The sequence below is a fragment of the Liolophura sinensis genome, chromosome 7, assembly GCF_032854445.1.
Source record: "Liolophura sinensis isolate JHLJ2023 chromosome 7, CUHK_Ljap_v2, whole genome shotgun sequence".
Taxonomy (NCBI): domain Eukaryota; kingdom Metazoa; phylum Mollusca; class Polyplacophora; order Chitonida; family Chitonidae; genus Liolophura; species Liolophura sinensis.
In genome coordinates this window covers 36,501,722-36,522,684 of record NC_088301.1, presented here as the reverse complement: position 1 = coordinate 36,522,684, position 20,963 = coordinate 36,501,722, and the positions used below count along the sequence as shown (strand labels likewise).

At 37.0% G+C, this 20,963-nt stretch overlaps 2 protein-coding genes across 3 annotated transcripts in view; one reads left to right on the top strand and one right to left on the bottom strand.

Moving 5' to 3' along the window:
* LOC135470314 (trafficking protein particle complex subunit 13-like) overlaps positions 1 to 20,963 on the bottom strand; it is a 47,989-nt gene that overhangs the window by 18,158 nt on the left and 8,868 nt on the right. The window contains exon 2 of one of the 2 annotated variants that reach the window (XM_064749177.1): positions 7,242 to 7,313. The exons of the other annotated variant lie outside the window; for it this stretch is intronic. Within the exon in view, the coding sequence (XP_064605247.1) occupies positions 7,242 to 7,266 (25 nt within the window). The 5' untranslated portion in view covers positions 7,267 to 7,313. The remainder of the gene's footprint in view (positions 1 to 7,241; positions 7,314 to 20,963) is intronic. 2 annotated transcript variants of the gene reach the window in all.
* LOC135470313 (hepatic sodium/bile acid cotransporter-like) lies at positions 6,029 to 19,473 on the top strand. The gene is made up of 3 exons (XM_064749175.1): positions 6,029 to 6,431; positions 17,521 to 17,692; positions 18,377 to 19,473. Exons 1-3 carry the CDS (start codon positions 6,042 to 6,044, stop codon positions 19,075 to 19,077), a joined length of 1,263 nt encoding a protein of 420 aa, XP_064605245.1. The 5' UTR covers positions 6,029 to 6,041; the 3' UTR covers positions 19,078 to 19,473.

Genomic DNA, 20,963 nt, shown 5'->3' with positions numbered 1-20,963 from the left:
TGGTTAAAAAACACACACAATACACAATTACAAATGCATTTAATTTTGAAGACATCTAAAAGCAAAACCATGCTCCACAGAAATAAAATTTTAAAAGAACTTTGTTCAATTCCATTTACCTTTTACTCGAGACATACTGATAGTGACACATGTATATGTGCTCTGATGGCATTTTTGTTTACATGGCTGTGGGACAGATAAAAAATATGCTGATATGCACAGTTAGTCACTACCACCCCCTCTCTTTAGAAAAATGGAAGCACCCATTCAGTTTTGTTCTGTACAGGATACATAGCTGTTTAGTTTGATAAATATTGGCAGTAATAATAACCATCTAAGTAATTCTTTTACAGACTAAATGCATGCACATCAGTGTATTTTAATACAATATATACTGTATTGTAGAATACAAATCTTTCTTTTTAATTAAAAAAAGTATTCCTCTGGGTCATCAAACAGTCTTTCCCACTGCCAACAGCAATTTAATACATTGGGATACACATCTGGACAATAAGGGTAATGACATTTTTGTTACATGTTGAATACGAACCAAAGACAACAGTCAGTACCACAGATTTAGCCAGATCTTGAAATCAGAGTGTGTTATTTGTATGTTCTATTATTTTCCATGTCTCTCTCATCTTATATTTATCTCAATTTTTATCAGGATAGGGTGTCTCGAAGACATTTAATGAGACACCCTGTCTAAACCTACATGCTTGTATACTGGCCACAATTCTGAAAATACATGTATGAAAGTAATTTGCAAAAGATTTTAGAGATATATTATTATTAGTTCTTAAAATAATTATGCCAGCTGAGGAAGGTAAAGTATGCATAGAACAGTGTAAAAAATGAATTATAAACAAGTATCACAGCTGTAAGAACATCTGAAAACGTCCAGAATGAGAAAATGAGTACGTTCCATTAAATTTATATAACGGGTTGACATAAAAAATGGGCCATACTTTGACACTCAGTTTCTCTGAAACCTTCTTACGTCAGCTTCTAAAAATTTACACACTCAAAAGATATTATGTCCTGAGTATACAGACCAAATTTCAATTTCATCCTTTAAGATTTCTGTTCATTTACCAAAATCAAAACAGTCAAAAACGCATGTTCTGGACATTTCAAAATGATCTTCTACCTTGTTTTACTTGAAAAGGTTATCAATTGGTCCTCCATCTTCTTGGTAAAAGGCACGCAAACGTTTCTTCCATGAACTGATTGAGTCCCGAATCTTCTTAAGAGTAATTTTTTTCCAGCAGTCCTTGATGCGTGATTTAGTTCATCCTCCGTGAATTTTTTTTCTGTACCCTCATAAACCTTCTCGTTCAAAGAATTCCACACAGAGTAGTGCATGGGATTGTAGTCAGGGATGTTCGGCGGTGGCCGCTCATCCTTAGCTATGAATGAAGGAGCCACTTCCTCAAGATGCTGCTGTGTTGAAGGGCTGACATGGGATGGCGCGCTGTTTTGCTGGAAGACAAAGGGTACAACCGGCGAAAATCAGGGAGAAGGCCGCAATCAGGAAGTTTCATGTAATTTTCGGAATTCACCTTAGTCTTTTCAGTATCAATAAAGTGTATGCGGCAACAAACTCCACCAGAAACCATCAACTTCTTTGTAAACCAACTTGATTCATGGTACAGCCCCTTAACATGAATGTCCCGCTTTCGCTTGCCATGAACGCGATCGTTCTATCTATTGCGTGCAATCTCAAATGGAAAGTCATCCGTGAAGCCAATTTTCTTCACCTTCTCCGTCGAAAACTTATCTTCAAAGTTTTTACAGTGCGTTTTTCTTTTCTGTCGAACCGTTTCATCCCTTCTTGAAGTCGGTATTCACTTGTACAATTTTAATCCCAGTTGTTTTGTCATATTTCTCACAGAAGTCAGAGATATCCAAGGTTCCTTGCAATCTATCTCTGCGATTTGTGAGTGCCGGGATTGTCTTCCCGGGAACAAAGCGCCTCTTCCAAATACTGAACATTTTCTTCCAAGCAAACAGTTTTTGGTTGTCCACTGCCTGACTTCCTTTCTAGAGAATCTGGCCTTTCTAACTTTCTGATCACATTGTTAACAGAGCTTTTATTCCAGTTTTTCACCGAGAATTCTTTCACAACTTTTGCCCCTCTCCATCCCTTTTCAGTGAAACATGTTTCGATCAATTCCTTGTTAGCCGCAGAGAAAACCATCTTGATTCAGCAAAACTATATGGCAGAAGGGTTCCTCTGACGCTAGAGCTAGACAATTTTCCAGACGACACTTGATTGATGCGTGTCACACAGGTGCAGCGTGCGCTCCACTCATGTCACCTGACAAGTGATGCAATGTTTGTCACCGGAACGAGAGTTTTTGAGGGTATATTTTCATTTGAACCCTGTACAGACTACTCAATCTATGACCTTGAAAAGTGGTCAGTATATTAACAAAAATCATGCCATTTGAATGTCTAAAGTTTGAAAGAGTTTGAACAAAGGATAATGGAGCAATGCAGCAACAAAGTACGGCCAGTTTTTTTATGCCCAACCGATATAATAGGGTGTAACAGGCCAGACACAATGCTGATTCTATGAAAAGCTTACATGCATGATGATTTACATGTAACAAATAGGAAATGGTAATAAACACAAATAAAAGGATCTCAACAATGTAGTTTCACATACAAATAAAACAAGCACGCTTTTGCAATAGCTGCAACATAGCTCCTAAAAAAAGTTAATGAACTGTGTCTGTTTTGCACTCAAGACCATATATTTAAAAAATAGGTAATTTCATAATACATAAATCATTTAATGGACGATTAAAAATTAAATGTGGGAACTGCTTTTTATTGTCTTGGAATAAGATACCTGGGCTTGCAGTTTATGTACATGTTCCATATTCTGTTGGAGTGTGCAAGTCCATTAATTGATCCAGTGGTTTTAGACTGATTTAGTGCAGTTCCCTTAACAGAATCACTGAGAGAATGCTCACAGGACCACCTCTGTTTTAACACAGACGATCAATTTGATTGAGGGTTTGGCCTACATGCACAGTAGCTGCCACTTCATCATTCCCTAATTTTTTTACAGCAGACACATCATCAATGTGACCATTGACCTCATTAGTAGAGGGCCTGCCCCTATTGCTCTTTACCCTTAATCCTTACACCACCTGCTCAAATTAGTGCTATGCAATTAGCCCCCATTAATAATCCAATTCCACACAAATGTACATTCTTCAATTGCCCAAAAATGTCTAAGAAACGATTGCAATGCTATGTACATGTATACCTGGTAATTTCTTCAAAATTGTTGGTATAAATTTTTAGGCAATATGAGAAAGATTTTTTTGCATAACAATAAAACTGCACAATGCGACCCAAGCTGAATCAGTATATTTAATTTATAAAACAAATCTACAACCATCTGCGGTTTACTACACTCATATACAAGGTAAGCAAAATCCACCTGTAATAATAGAATAAAGCAAGAACATAGACTTGGCCCCTTTGCAATATACTAAGCTTACAAGTACTAATGGTATATTATAAAACATTATTTATTTCAAGCCTGTACCCCATGTAAATGCCTGTACCACACGACGATACATTCAATTGTCATAGGAATAACTACTACCAAGAATTGCGCTCATTTATTTATTCTGATATGAAATTTTAAGTGTTGAGTAAACTATGTTCAAGGAAAAAGGTACTTTGGTACCAATGAACTTTCTACAAACGGAGGAAAACTTTAATAGCCCCTAAATGTTCTTTATATCTTTTAAAATCAAGTGGTGGTAAGATGAAACCACTAAATTTGCAATCTGCGTGTCTAAATCAGATTTATCATTGCTTGATCAAGAAAGTGATACATGTACAGTGTATACTGTGTATACACCAAGTGCTTCTTCATATATTTCAGTCTTCTGATCAGCTGATTCAGATGACCACTGGTTAATCGATGTGGCAATGAGATGGTCAGTTTCACAATAACTGGGTCACTGCTCTGATACATTCAGAATATCCACTTCATCACAAGAAGGCTGTAAATGTTATCCCCTCACCAAATCGCCATAGCAACAGATAGCTCATTTTGGCCATCCCAAAAATTCAACAGGCCTTGGGGCTAAAGAAACACAAATGCGCACATGCAGCAAAAAAAGGCTTGATGCATGGAAACAGACTCCCAAGTATGGAATGAAGATTTCCACCTAACCAGCCTCCAAGAACAGCACACAGTGCATATAAATATACAGCTATGTATCCTTACAGCACTGGAACAGTCAGAATTATTGGAGCAAGGTGCCAGTGCATGAGTGACTGGTAAATTGACTGCGACACGGATAACAGCACCAATAAATTCCCCGCGCACGCACGACTTTATTAGAGAGCAGCCACGTTCTTGGTCAATGCACACACTCAGTGGAATAATCAATACAGGTACATGTACATACCACAAAAGCAACGATCAATTCACAAGAAAAACATCAGTTCACTGGCTGTGGTGCGCATGTTCTACGTGCATAGTCTCCTTCATAGAACTAAGAATGCAAATACAGCACGCACATAAGAAGATTTAATTCCATACTGACCATTAGACACAGGCAATCAGGATTTGAAACCACACGTACGCTCATAAACATTGCCTTGTACACCTGAAATCCTGAACTAACACAAACATACACACACACATTTGATTTGCAAACAGAAACTATCAAGCTTTGTTGTAATAAACACCAGCCTATCCATATTTATCACATGTCTTCACTTTCAGCCATATTTTTTCAAAGTTGGAAATTTGGCTGAAATTGGTCAAAAATGTCAACATGCAGGTATACGTATATATTATACAGTATATGACATGTAACATGATGACATGCAAAGTTATCGCATGTATACATGTCAAATTTGTCTACACAGTTATATTTCATTTTACAAGCAAAACTTAAACAGAACTTCGAAAAAGTATACAGTCTGTCTATGACATTTTCAGAGAAGGCAGAATACTGGGCACCTGCTGGTATTCCAAGGACAGCAGTTTCGTGCAACTAAACATGAACATGTCCAAGCAGCTGTTGCACTCAAAGGTTCATAATAATCTCGCCAGATAAATGGTCAGTGATATAGTGAGATAGTCGAATTCTGAAGTGAACATTTCCACTGCTCCATTCATTTCTGGGTATATACATCTAGATGGCATGAGGTCGGTCTGGTTTTCAACTCCTAAATCATAATTTGGGCACGGGGGCCAGTAATATAATCTTTCGAAACGCATCATCAAAAAGAAGCTTTTAATACAGAGTTCAAAGCAAATCAACTGCAAGGACATGTTTCTACAGCACTTCTATTTGACTAGACTATTATTCCATGCATTTTCTGTGTTCAGTTTTACCAAAATGCTGGAAATGCCAAAAGACAATAAAGAAAGTGCACGGGCCAAATGGACATTATTTTCTAAAGCAAGATTATCTGCTTTTGAGTCAATCATCTCAGATACAAGAATCAAAGGCATGTTGACATGTTTCTTATGGAAAATGTTTAATTATGACCAATAAATCAAGGCCTGACCCAAATAGCCCTACAGAAAGGGGGACATAACTAATACAGGACACTGCTTTGACACTACACATAAATTGATCACAAAAATGGCTTTTCTCTTTGAAAGTATCTGTTCGGGTATCAGTGCCACGCGTCACGGCCATGTACCTAGCTGTGCGTGTCAGATCAATATTGTTGTGATGGTGTTAGTGATGAGGGTTATAGAGACTGATCTGGACAGAAGAATGGACCCTGGCCTCTCGGGGGTTCCACCATTCTCCCCCGTCACCAAGAATGGGCCCGTCCTCATTTCCTTCTACCCGCCCTCAATCAATAAGCTAGAGCTTGATTTGATGCAAACTGTCTATTTTAACTGTTCGCGGTGCAATGTGAAGGGTGGCAGGCAGGACAAGAATGCCACATTTCTGGTCGGGGTTGTGTCAGACAAGCCTTGGGTTGCATGTCCAGTGGTCGCAGTGCTGCGTACAGGGGATGGGGAGAATGAGATTGCAGATATGTCTATCCAATCTCCACAGGCTGTCTTCATTCGGATCCGGCTAAACATGGAAGGCAATTTCACCATCCAAGCCCTTCAAGCTGGCCGAGTCTCCATGGAGGTCATGTTTCACCATGCCGACGACGTCAAAGGCATGGACGCGTCTTCCGCCTCGCATGTCGTCGGATCACTGCAGCCAGTGTCTGACAACAATCTTGATTACCCAGTGACGGTGTACAGAAAACAACGGATGGCAGATTTTGTGTTCAATAGTGCAGCTGCAGCCATAGCAATTATAATAAGCTTTGGAATAGGATGTGCTACGAAAGTTGATTTGGTCAAGCACCAATTGAAATTCCCTGTCTCTCTACTGGTCGGATTTTGCTGCCAGATCATCATTATGCCAATGGTAAGTGTGTTGGTGAAACATTTACTTGCAGGAATAAATATATCTTTGTGTACGCATGTGTGTGTGTGTGTTTGTGCATATATACACATACATGATACATGTCTAACGTGCATGCACACACTGACATCAGACTAGGTGTAAATCAGAGCATTCCAAGTAATAAAGACACAACTTTGTAGTGAGTTTATTTTTAGTGCACAGTGTACTTAGATTGTATAAGATCAGTTGTGTGTGGGTGATGCGTAATGTTCACATTTATAGCTTCATCAGGAAGCAAACTTTGAGAAGTTCAACAACTGCTTCCAGTCAAGAATCAGGTTTACTTTGTGCTTCTATGAATTACGATTCCTGATCTTATAATATGCCTGGCTGAATCACTGAACCCTTATTTCAAACACAGCACATGTGTGCGTACATATATTCGGGTATGGATACATGTACATGTATCTATTCAAGATAAGCTCCTTCTCCCAAGAGGAATATACTAAGATAATGAAACTGATTCTTAGTTCAACAGCTCCTACACATGGATCAATCCCAGTACTTAAATGTACCACCTGTGTCAATCACTGCATTAGCTTCCAAGTGTATACATGTATGTAAGTCAAAAAAAGTTATTCAACAGTCTCACAGGCACTACCACTGTTATGTATGAAATATTAATATACAATGAGACTTTGGGGATTCTGTCTTACATGTACATGCATGGTTATAGCACAATATGTTTGTTGGCCCTGAACTCATGTCATGAGCATCACAGAACCACAGACTGCCACTCTGATGTATGTCACAGGTATAGGTACTACTTACCTTGTTCATGATGTTTAATTATCATGAAAAAAAACCAAAGTCACAAAATCAGTTTTGCAGTCCTCACAAACACTACAAACAAGGAGGGGACATAATAATGTGAGAATGGAAACAACTCCAAACCATGCAACATTTATCATAACATGTTAATGGATGTTATAAAACCACTGAGGTAGCACATGTGGTGTCATCTATCTGAACATGTATTGCGGCTAGGAATAAAGATGATGATCCTAATATTGCAAAATTATCCATTCTAGAATTTCTGCAGTGTAGCTAGGTGTAACTAAATTATAATTCTACATCTTATCATCAGGCAACTGTTATATTTACAGCGTATTATACATGTATGCATGATATGCATTTAGGGCTAATTCATGTATGGCCAACACAATGTACTGGGTAAACCTGTAAATTGTAATGTGCATATATCCCATCATAAACCAAATATCTGATATTTTGTCGTTTTGACTTCAGGCAAATATATCAATGTCATTTATGTAGGTCTGTCTGCATCAAGCCTAACCATTCACACAGCTGGAGTTTCTAAGAGCAAATAAGCCAGCTCTGCAATTTTCTGTCACCTGTGTAATAACAGACGAACAGGTGGCCATGGCACAGGTACACACCTAACTGAGACTTATTAGGTAGCCATTATCCTAGGCACACTGTTACTGTCTGCAGTGAAAATTTTGTCCACTGTTTCAAAATAAGCAGGCAGATTTAAGTGAGAGTTTAATGCATGCATATATGTATCTATTACAAGCCAAAATGCCCATGAAACATAAAGATGTCAAAAGTGCTTTGAAAAGTAAGTGCGCCCACATGTGTACATTTGTCAGCTAAGGTGATCTACAAGCAAATAACATTTACCGGTACATGTAGTTATTTACCGGTACATGTAGTTATTTGCAAGCAAAAAACTACATTTACAGGTACATGTATATACTTGTATCTGTTACAAGTACACAGTGAACTCAAGATGTACAGGTCTCTTAATGAATCCCACAAATATGAAAAAATTCGAACAGGGACCTTGCCTACATTGTACGTACATGTACCAGTTCATGTCACCTGATCTAGAGAAAAAGTCACATTTACCTGTTTCCTGAATAATAGCAGGTAAACATGGAAACTTTTATACTTTTCATCTATGAGACCAAGACTATAAGTCAGTCTGGATAGAAGAAATGATTCATGTAATTATTAAAAGAATAATTTTGATAAGTGTCTTAAGTAGTTAGCCTATACATGTACATATACAAGGCTTAGTAAGGACCAAATGATCAAAATGTTTTGGCAAAGCTTGATGCTGATGCATTGCAGATTAATTTTATGTATATAGAGAGACTTGTGTTTGTTTATCGAGAATGTATCATTACATTGTTTGAACAATAATTTTTTGGGCCATCATTTGTCTAGACTGGAAATAGTGCTCTGAGCAGACAGTAATATGACAGTAACATTCACAAAGAAATAAGGTTCAGATTCACACAGATGGTGCATGGACACATGAATTCTTCAGGTGCATGTACAATACATCTCAAAAGAAATTTTTCAGATCAAAAATGTAGAAGATTATTTATGAACTTTCAGTTTTAGTTGATGCAAGTAATGTAGGGCCTACACAAGCCGTCCAAGGGCAGTAACTTGAATATAAACATGTTTAGTGGGTAAATCCTGACTTCAAATCTGCTTTCGTCTTAACCATGACCATAAAAGGCACAAAATAGCAACCCTTGCAGATGTGAATAGCATATACTTCACTTAAAAAAATGAAAATGTATTGGTTCCTGAAATAAATTCTGCAAAAGAGATGGAAAGAAAAACAAAAACACCCATTTTATTTGGTTAAAACAAAGAAGGAAAAAATGCAGATTTGATAAACTACTTGGAGTAAATAATTACATGTTAGAACAAGCCCAGAATAGGAATGGTTCAAGCAGTTGAGAGCTGTTTAGCAACCAGGCTCCCATCTCTATAGAGCTCCCTTTTGTGTGTCTTATATGTGGGCTTCCATTTAGCACAGGCAGCATATATGGATTTTTAGAAAAGGATATAAGGTTTTGAACCCACTACTTTATTCACATCAATGTAACAGCTTGTTTTCTTTAAACCCAGCAACGTTCAACAGCAATATTTTTCTGCTATTCTCATGATTAAAATTGTCTACATGTACACATTGTAATGTTTCCTTGACCTTTTGCACTATATTTTATTACCATCGAATGATATGAGCATCTTACTATGTTGAATATTAGGAATATGATCCTGAAGTGTAATGAATTCATGAATTCACAAGTCAAAACTCTGAAAATATGTCACACACACATGAGGATCAGCCATTTGTTATTCATGCTGTAACTTGAAACTCACACATGCCAATCATTGTATACTAGTTTAATAGCCAATGTGAATAATTCATAGGCCTGTCATTAGTGTTTTAAGACCGTACAACAACATGACTTTCCTTCTTGTATGCAAATCAGATTCATATACACTAAAAAACATTCATGCATTTAAGGCATTACAGGACAATGTATAATTCAAGATAACAAATCCTATTATTAACTACTTCAGTGTTACATGGGTAAAATTTGCTGACACCAGTGATCTGTTATAAAGTCTGAGACTAAACAAGTCCATTTAATGTAGAATGTTGTGTTGGTTCAGTATTACTATTGTATCATATTCATTTTATTTGGACGATGCTTTCCAAATCATGGTTTAATTATTTTAATACATATCTTTCATTTAGCTCTCTGACACTGACATATAGGTACGCATTATTATTCTTTCAAACTGAGTGGGTGAATGCTTGGGGTTTAATGTCGTACTTAACAATTTTTCAGTCTTGTGCCAACTAAGGAATCCTTAGAGTGCATGTAATGTGCTTCCTTGTTTCAGGACGGATTTCAACTGCTCTTTTATCTAGTGCTGCTTCACTGAGATGACTTACCGAAGGCAAGTAAGCCGCCCACCCAAGCCATTATACTGATACAGGTCAACCAGTCGTTGCACTATTCTTTCAACTTAACACACCACTTCTAAAAATTCAAAACTTTGCTATAATTCAATAGGCCTTTCTAAAGATGCTTGTACATTTACCTTTAAGCCAAGTTTGGGAAGCAGGGGCCAAGTCCACAAAGCCATTTCTGACTTAAGTCAAAAATAAATTTCTTTCCCAAATGCTCAGTTGTTGGTACTGAATGTTGAAATTAGATACATTTGGCTTAAGTTAACACTGATGAAGTGGACAAAATTTTACTTTCTAAAACTGAAAAATAAGCCATTAAATAATAGTTAAAATTATGACATTAGTCAGAAATGTTTTTGTGCAATTGGTCCCTGGTTCACGGACATGGGTTCAACATCATTTTGGAACAGACATTATAATAAACATGGTGGCAGAAAATGGTTGATGTTACTCTTTTAGTGTTGTCTTACATGAAGTTAGTGCCAAATGTCATATGAAGTACTAATGTCATATGTGGAAACCTTTGTTATTACAACTTTCCAAAGGTCGCTAGTTTACTCCAAACATTTTAGTTTACTCCACCTGTAACATACTGACATATGCATGGCATTAATACTGCAAAAACAAAAAGAAAAGGAAATGAAAAATAATCTAAACTAAGTTTATAAGAACAGTCTGTCCAGCACTCCATACTTTGCTACAGACCACATACTTTGTACATGCATGCATGTACCTAAATGGTGGCAAATATAGGTACCATTGGACAACACTGAATAGGATACATATATATGTGTTACAGCCTTTTGTGTGCAGGTGCATTAGAGCCACACCATAATACTACTATGAGCACTGACATCTATTACATGAGAACAGGACCTGAGAGACATCGCTGAGGGAATGCCTCTGATAATACAAGGTAGTTAATCAAACACCATTCAAATCCACAGAGGACCAATATAGGTTGCTTCACAATGCACTCTTATATCAGAAACTAATGATGAATTGTAAATATTGGGAAGACTATACCATATGATATTGGCACATGGTCTGCAAATACAGGTACATGTACAAGGTTTCAGTTCGTCCAGAATGTATTCCAGTAAAGGTAAAATTAACATGCAATTACAAGCCACAAAAAAGTCCACCCTTTCTTATCCATGTAACAAATACCTTAGATTGATGTACATTTGTAATACAAGCACGTAGTACATGGCCTGCCCAATCACTGTGAAGAATGAGCCAATGAACAAAAAAAAAAACAAGTTCTTACATGTTGTATATTTTGAATGTGATTACATAAAGACAAACATACGATTCAGTTTGTCTGAATGAAGTGCAAAACCTGCACCTCAAATTGTCCTGCTATAGGGAAGTTTCAAGCCAAAACTGTGTGCCTGAGCAAGGCATATATGCCACTTTTGTTCACCATCCAACAACAAAGACACACCTGGAAGTTGGAACTATATTTGGTCTGTCCAATAGAACAGATCACCAGTCTTAACTACACACTGCTGGTCCAGTGGTTTTGATTTCTTTAGCTCTTTCCTTAGCTAGATTCAGTTCTTCTGTCTTGTATATTACATCCAGAATAGATCTGATCAGTCTGTAGTATATTTAGGTATTTAGACGATATGTACATATATCTTCCAGTATGTTTATTTCAATTCTCTACACAAACATGTAAAAGATTGCAATGACACCAAGAATATGCATTACAAAACTTCATAACAGGCAAATAAACACTGAGATGTATAATTTGCCATAAAATTGCTACATGTACCTCTTAATTATTCCATCATTTTTGACCATTCAAGACCAATAACACATTATCATAAAAAACACTGACCTGGCATTCCACTAACAGCACAAAAGCACAGCCCTGCCTGACCTGTGCAGGACTCATGTAGTTAATTTGTACACTGAACACTGAAGTCTACAATGTACATGTATTTCATACAGGCACAATACATAGTTTTGTAGATTGTAGGAATGATGATTTTATTGATTTACTTTATTTGATTGGTGTTTTGCCAGCATTAATGCAGGCAGAAAGCTGGCAGAGCCCAGGGGAAACCCACTACCATCCACAGATTGCTGGCAGGCCTTTCCATTTATGGCGTGAGAGGAAGCCAGCATGCGCTGGGCTTGAACTCACAGCGACTGCTGCACCTGGGTCATTGTGCCACACTGGAGTGCTAACTCCCTCGGCCACATAGGCCCCTATGGACATGATGGAATTACAACATAATGATGTGGTTAGCATCAGGGCTATTTATGCCTTTCCGGAATTCCAATATTACTGTACACGACAAATTGTAACACCATTGTAAACACTCTCCTGATGGTCAATTGATTTGTTTTGGGATTTTATTTTGTTTAATTTTTGTATTCTCAAGGCTTATTATTCAACTAACCATAGAAATAAATGATATTGCTCCTGTATGTATCTTACCAAAGTCTTCACAAGTTCACATGCTGGATATAATACTTCTTGTCATAATAATTAGTACATGGCCAAATGGTAAAATTGGTTATCAATATGACTTGGAATTAGTTAAACATTCAGGGTTGATGTTAGAAAGTTATTTAATTATGTATTTATTTATCTATTTAATTGATGTTTCACACCCCATTTCAAGAATACTGGCAGTCAGCAATATGGTAGGAGGAAACAGGGCAAAGCATGGGGCAAATCCACGACCGTCTGCAGCTTGCTGGCAGACCTACAACCAAGCCAGCATGATCTGGAGCTTGAACTCACAGTGACCCCATTAGTGAGAGGCTCCTTGGTCATTGTGCTGGGCTAGCACACCAACCACCAGGCTATGAATGTCCCATAAAATGTTATCAAATTTACATGTACACATAGCATACATGTTCACCTTCAGAAATGCATAACTAACAAATACTTGAAAAAACCTCTCATCATTTCCCAGGGCATGTATACACATACCTGTAGTTACTACATGTACTTAAATGTACCATAATGTGTTACACACCAGACGATATTTTTTTTTGAGTTGAGAAAATTCAAAATGTTCCAATGAAAGCTTAAAGCTTTGATGACAAAAAAAACCCCTCTGCAGTTAATGCCCCAAGAAAACTCATTTCCATGAGCCTTAATGTCATCATTTATGTAACAGATGTGTAACGGCAATTTGCCCAAATTGGTGACCGCCTAATGAATATTTTAATGGTCTATCCCGGAAAGCCCAGTAACAATGACACACAGTGGCGAGCAAATCTAACCTTGGAAGAAAGTCCTACTTGCAGTAAAAGCTAATATCGACTGCCTGTGTAAGATGGAATATGTATGAACATACAGTAGATCATTGATTGTTCCTTCCACCCAAACCTATCTTATTAAATATATATGAAGACTCAGACATCTTACTTTTCTCAGTGTCCAGGTGTCACTGGAGATAGGCATGTCAGACATGTACACATCTCTAAATGCACATGCATAATTAATGCCGCTCTTGTCTTTACTCTTTGAGACTTTTTAACTTTTCATCTGTCAAAGGATGAAGATTCCATAGAGTATATATGTAAAGTAGCTTGGAAACGTCATATATCACCTATGCTTTCTGAAGAATTCACTCTGTCAAAACCTTAGTCAGAATGTAGACTGATCTATATTTGGACTTTGAATACATGTACATTATTTAATAATTACTACTGTAATTCTTCATTCTTTTTGCATGTTTGAAGGTGTTTGTTCAAGCATATTCTACTGTGACATTTTTCTGTGTAGACTGATAAAACTGACCTTTTTCTGAAGCCCTAAAATTGGCCAACCCAATCAATGTAGTTTTGTCTCCAAAATCTAACTAAAAATACACATGCGAAAAGACTGAGGAATTAGGTAGTGTTACTTGTGTTTATTGACTTTACTCTAAGCCGTTCATTTTTTTTTTTTGAGTATCGTCTCCAAGTATTGGGTACAAACATAGTCAGGTACCTTTGATGGAGAAATCAAGTAGAATTCAAGGACTGAACCAAAGAACTACACCTTGCAAAATACAGATTCTGACAAAACACTAATACTTGCATGTAGAGCTCCAGATAATCCATCAGAAGATGGATTTTAACAAAACCTGCTATTTCATCAGTGGTTGCCTTTGCAAGGACAATCTCAAAGAACAATGCTCTAAAAATATTATGTCCAAATAAACTTGTGAACCTTCACTGAAGGCTATGAAATCGAATGTAGTCATAAAATCCAAGCCTCCCTTTGATGATACAGCCACCAGTCCTAGCAGAACAAACCAATGCCGGTTCTGTCTGTGCTCTCTGACATACATGTAAGATTTTGTTTAACATACATGCTTAATCAGGTTAAGCTGTCTTCAATGCTGGGCTCAAGACTTAAATGTAAACCACTGACCTTTACCAAGGTTATAAAGAGACTTATTAAGTGAATAATTTTCACTTCTGGAAAACTTAAAACATTAAGACTTCTAAACTTAGAAAGATTATCAGAAGCAAGACAGTGAGCTTTGCATTCTGATAAAAAAGAAAGTATCTGCATGTGACATACCACTATAACAAAATGCATACATCCTAGATTAGGTGTATGTGTTAACAATACAATTGAAGATACAAAATTTGTTTTGGTGCAACAATCAGACATACATGTACACATGTATTTGCACAGTGTAGTGGCAAAACTTGCCACAAATAGAATATCAGCTTGGACACACATATATACAGGTCTTTAATAGTAAGGGTAAGTAAATGTTACATTAACATTAACAACCAATGTATGAAGAGAGAATCAAAACTTAGCTTAGTGACTGACATGAAGTTATTTACAACATCTGTGGGAAATAACATATATGAGTTAATATGAGCTGTTTGTAATTTCATGTAAGCATGTACAGGTATGTAAGGTTATTATCTTACTATACTTCAGTTATTCAGAAAGCATGTAGAGTGATGTATTCATATATTACCATGCATTATTACTTAGTGTACCAATCTGAGAAAGGTCACATAAAAATGCGTCTCGGAAAACTTAACATTTATATCTTGTAATGAAGTCTTAACATTTACTGTATTAAAATTGGTTGTTCTGGTGTGCTATGTAACGCACAATGGTACAGGTTGCCAGTGTGCTCAAGCATTCGTGAAGTTGCCTTGTACCTTTCCTCATCACTGGTTCTTTAGGGCTAATGGGAGTTACGTCCACATCCCCGCACAGCCAAGCTTGGTGTGAGACTGGTCAGCATTGGACCGTGCATCTGAGAGCAGGCATGCAGCCACCCACAGTCAGATGTATTGAGACAGATACATGTGCATTTACTTCATGGCCTGTTGGAAACTCCGCAAGCCTGCCTGTGTTCAGCTTAGGTCTTGCTCCCCATCGCCTGGTCGTATTGATTGCCAGAAGCCAAAACCCTGCTGATTCTCTTAGCCAATTATCCATGTGCGGACTGAGTCGTGTCCAGTGGTGGCAGGACAATACCTGTAATACAGCATCATCATTGCCCAGCACCTATGAACTGTAGCTACACACATGTACACTCCTGCATGAACATGTACTAACAGATATTAATGTGCAAAATGACAATGTATTAAATAAAAAAATAAAACAAAACAAAATAATTTCATCCTTCAAAATTTGGGCCAAAACACTCCTAACATCATACTTTATTAATACAAAAAATCTAGGAATAGCTGCTCACAGATATTTTAATAGATGACAGCATGAGAATGTCTGTCCATGTATTTGGCAATCAAATCTAGCAGATGATTTATACTTGTACTGGTTTTATACTGGGCCCTCTTCTTCATCATCATAAGTAGATGTCAACCCCAGTTCCAGACATCCTGTGGCATTATCCTTACCAACACAAGCTTAAAGCAAGAAAACAAATTCACTAATGTCAAAAATCATTCACAAAAAGGCAGCATTCAGGTCTTACCATTTCAAAATCAGGTCAAAACAGATGTACTATTATTTAAGGGGTGACAATTATTTGCACTAAGCAGATTTAGAATACAACATGGTGTAGGTTTATTGTTCATAAAACAGCAAGACATACCTGTAATTTTCATTAATCACCCAATTTGTGACAAAGGATTGCTCAGCTTATTTGTCACATTGGAGAAAATTCATGTTTACAGATTCAGTCCATGGCAGAAATTGATGCACAGGTAAACCTTGAACGAAGTATATTTCAAATATATTTCACCAACATTTGGTGTGAATAAAGCCATAGGTGTCATCAACCTGGGCTTTGCAAACACTCCAACAGCATAATAAATATAGAAACTTTTACATTACACATATACATGTATAGGGAGCATCTTTGGGCAAAAATGAGATTTAAAGAGGTCAAGACGAACAGAGAAATCTGTATAGTGCCTACAATAGTTTCTATCCCAAACACATTTTTAGTTATCTCCATAAGCATTATCTCAGGCTGCGACACATCTCCATTACATAGCTCTCATCAATCAACACATAAGCTACAGATCTCTGTGGAACAATCGCCCGCATTTGAAAACACATTCATCACGCCCTACATGCTGTACCCACACCAATGGGGACAAACCATTTTCCCCATGCAACAAATAACAGCAGTTTACCCACACTGCTCTTTCACACTGGCAGGTCAGAAATACATCTGCCTCATGAGTGTCAGAACTACACCATACAATTTACACACATGCAAAAAAGGGCGACTGAAGTAAAAAGGGCGGATGTGATTCACTGTTACAAATCAGCTTCTCCCTTTGATTTCCAAATCTGTCTAAGCTGCAGGTGTCTAAGAGTCTGCCAGAACCAAAATTACCAAAATAGCCAAGAGGCCTACCATATTTATAGCTAGATATAACTCTTGTATCAGATCTTTACTAGTATCAATCCATAGTGCAGGCGGTTAATAGAAAGCGGTTACCAGCTACCTGCAGCCTGATCCTTTGTTTAAATTTTGTGAATATAGCCATCTAAGCTCCTATTTTACTTCATTTAATTATCTGCCAGGAAGCTGGCTACTATTTCACAGTACAGTACTAATGGAAAATGAAATGAAAGCCCTGGTAGTGTGAAACTACTGAGGAAAAATTCAGACAGTTTGCTTTAAAACACACAACAAACAACACAGATCTTTGATATACCGGAAAGTGAAAGTATCCACAGATTTACTGGACAAATAAACTATAGGTAATTTGAAATCAATCTGTGGCTGACCTGCCAATACAGACTAATGTATACATTTTTTTTGCTAAACCCTTTTACATGTATATGATATGTCTGTGTTCTTCTGTAACTAACTGATGTCCTGTTGATTACAGCTTGCCTTTGGACTGGCCTACTTCCTGCAGATTGACGATGAGACCAGGTTTGGTTTTCTGTGCGTGGCCTGTGTACCAGGGGGAGGGATGGGTCACATGGCCACTGTCATCTCCAAGAACAGCGTCCCCCTCAGCCTTACAACTAACATGATCAGCGTGGTCTCTATGTTAGGTCAGTGCAATGCCACTCCCTATTTCTTGTCTCCCTATTTCTTGTTCTCACCATTATCCCATACTCATGACTCAGCTGAGATTTCTGACCCTGTCAGAACCATTGTCACGCCATTGTTACATTAATAAGAGAACTTGAAACAAGCATCAATAACACTGTGCAATGACAATCCTTGTTTCTATTATGACTAGTAGGTGACTAATTTAATGGAAATGACAATATCTTTTTGATGGCAGTTCTCAAGCTTTTAAGCCTCGAAAAGCACGATTTTTTTTTTTTTTTTTATCGCTTGATCTTCAAACATGACTGCTTGTATGCCAACCATTATACAGCCTTCTGAGTCAAATCATGTTGGTTGTCAGGAATTGTATTATATGAAGAATGCCTCTAAAGAACCATTCACACCTAGACATAACAAAAGATTGCTTAACAAGCAAATTAACAAGTCTGAGGTGGCTTTATAAATTTACTTGCCTATAAACAGAGTAACACTAGCATGTAATCTGGTGTTTACATACCTGTACATGTACCAGACAACATAGGTGTAGCAGATCCTTACCTTGCTGATTCACATGTACAAGAGGACAAACTAAATCATAACTTGACAAAAGGACAAATGAGCTGTTAAATTTCATAGCTCAAATAATAAACAAATGCTAATGTTTTTTTCTTTTGTTTTTCCAGGAACAGCTCCATTGTGGATATTTGTACTTGGCAAGTATTTCCATTCAACAAAAGGATCTAAAACCATTCCAATCTACTACTTTGAGATTTGGTTAGCAGCGACTTTTTTCGCATATTCTCTAGGACTGTTGACAAGCCGTTTCAAGCAGACGTTGGCTGAAGGCTTGCTAACCTGGATCATCAAACCTCTCCTCCTCCTAACAACCATTCTCTACATCACAGTTGGAGTTTACATCAATATGTATGTGTTTCAGGACGTTAATGGTGATGCCCTTTTAGGGGCCATATTGTTGCCCTTTTCAGGTTTTTTTGTGGGCTACCTACTGGCACTTATCTTCCGACAAAAGCCAGAGTTTAGGAAGACTATAGCCACGGAGACATCAAGTTTGAACTGTTTAATTGTGGTTGCGGCACTACGCTTCTCACTGGACCAGCCAGATGCTGACATGGCGTCAATTGCACCTATTTGGGTAATGTTTACGATACCAGGGATGTACATATCACTGACTATTCTCAAAAAATTCATGAATTGTGTGGCAGGGTTCTTGGAAAACCAGAAACAGAAACAGTACAAAAATTTCACACTGGCCTCTGGGATTATCAACCAGGCCAACATGACAACCCTGTCAGCGCCACTATTTATAGGTGAAACTATAGATGACAGTAATGTCAATTCTAATGAGAAAGTCACCGTTTTATAGCCTGCAATCCACCTGTAAAGGAGAAACATATTTAAAACTCAGTGTGCGTGTGTGCAAGAGTGCCTGGGTGATGATGTCTCAAATCAAGCAGGTTTTCAACTTTCGTCATATTTTGGTCTTATTTCAAACTTAATTCTCATATACTGACTTTAATACACGGTTTGTTGTTGTTGACCATTTACATAATTTAAACAGGGAATATTTACTGTGTTTACATTTACAAGTGAACTATATTGATGATGCTGAACATTGTAAGTTTTTAACCTTTACCACAGAGTTTTCACTGTTATGGACCACCACCTATGTACTATGTCTCAGAAGTATCACACCTTCACAGGTGTCACAAGCACTTCATTTCATGTAGTTTTTAACCAAATCCTTTTATTAAACTTAAGTGTAGAGATACTCAAGATTCTTCATAAATTTATATTATTTCCTTGGTGTATGATGTTGTGAACATGAATTGAATTGAGGGGTGAAGTTTCAAATTGCTAGTATGATGTTTGATCCTTAGATTGAATGACAGATTGAAAATTTTTTCAAAAGGAACAATGCACGATGTATTGAAACAGAGGGTGTAAACGCTTTTACCATTGATTGGCAATTCCAATATTTCTAAGGATGGGGGGATGAAAAAAAAAAAGGAAGTGAGCACAATAAGAAAGAGAATGGAAATGATATCTAATAATATGTGTACTACTTTTGTATGATATTTACTACTGCAAAACTGTACAGTTAAATGTTCAGACTGTAATGCGGGCTTTAATTGGTACAGTATATGATGTTATTTGTTTTTCAAAACAGTGTAATACCAGATTAGCTGTTTTATGGGATTTTTATAAAATCTTTAACAATTAGTACACATATTTTCAGATACAGTTTTCCTTATTTACTCTGATCACCACTACTTCATTTTTGGTTTTCTCTTATTATAAAACTGAATAAACCAAACTTGCTTTATTATGCCATATTCAAACATTGTAACTTACAGTGGTAATGGACAAAGGTCAATAGCATTCAAAAACCAAATGTCCACAGGTAACATTGCTGAGATGGTACTACAACTTATATGGAGTACATTTAAGACTACAAGAATAACCATACCTTAGCTTGATACTAAAATAAATGGAATTTACTATGATAATGGGTGACTGACCATTATTAAACGTCACGTCTATTTCATAACCACTGGATTATCCGTTGATACTAAACATGTCAACAATAATGTACACTTAACTGACAACAGGTTTTTGATGGAGTGCCACTAGAACACCTTAAGCAGGCTACTTAATGAATATATATATACATTGTGTATAATTAAAATTACTTTATTTTAAGAAATAATATGATTTCCTCATGTAAACTGATCAAGAAAATATACAAATACATATCACATGAAGTAAATGAATATAATGTGCATCTATCATGGACACTATAATACCATAATGAACGAAAAGCAAATACATGTTTGCAGCTTTCTTTATGTAAACAAAAACAACACTGTCTTTGCCAATGGAAAAAATGTAGTCTTTATTCCCCAAAGTATGGTAATATTTCACAGCAAAAAGGGCTGCACCAAATTATCTCCTTGAAGACATTTTCCTATTAACTGGCACACTTTTAATCATGTAAGCTGTGGTTATGTGTGGCTTATTTATTTACTTACTGACTTGATTGGTGTTTTACGCCCTACTCAAGAATATTTCACTTATACGACAGCAACCAGCAGTGCAAGTAAACTGGGCAGAGCCCAAGGGGAACACCAAAAAGTATGTATATTTTACCTGCATGTAAGCTGAAAAACAAAGGTTGCATATAAAAGACACCAAATAATACAACCTTTCCTTATTTCAAAAGAGGCATAGAAACAAACCTCAATGGACACA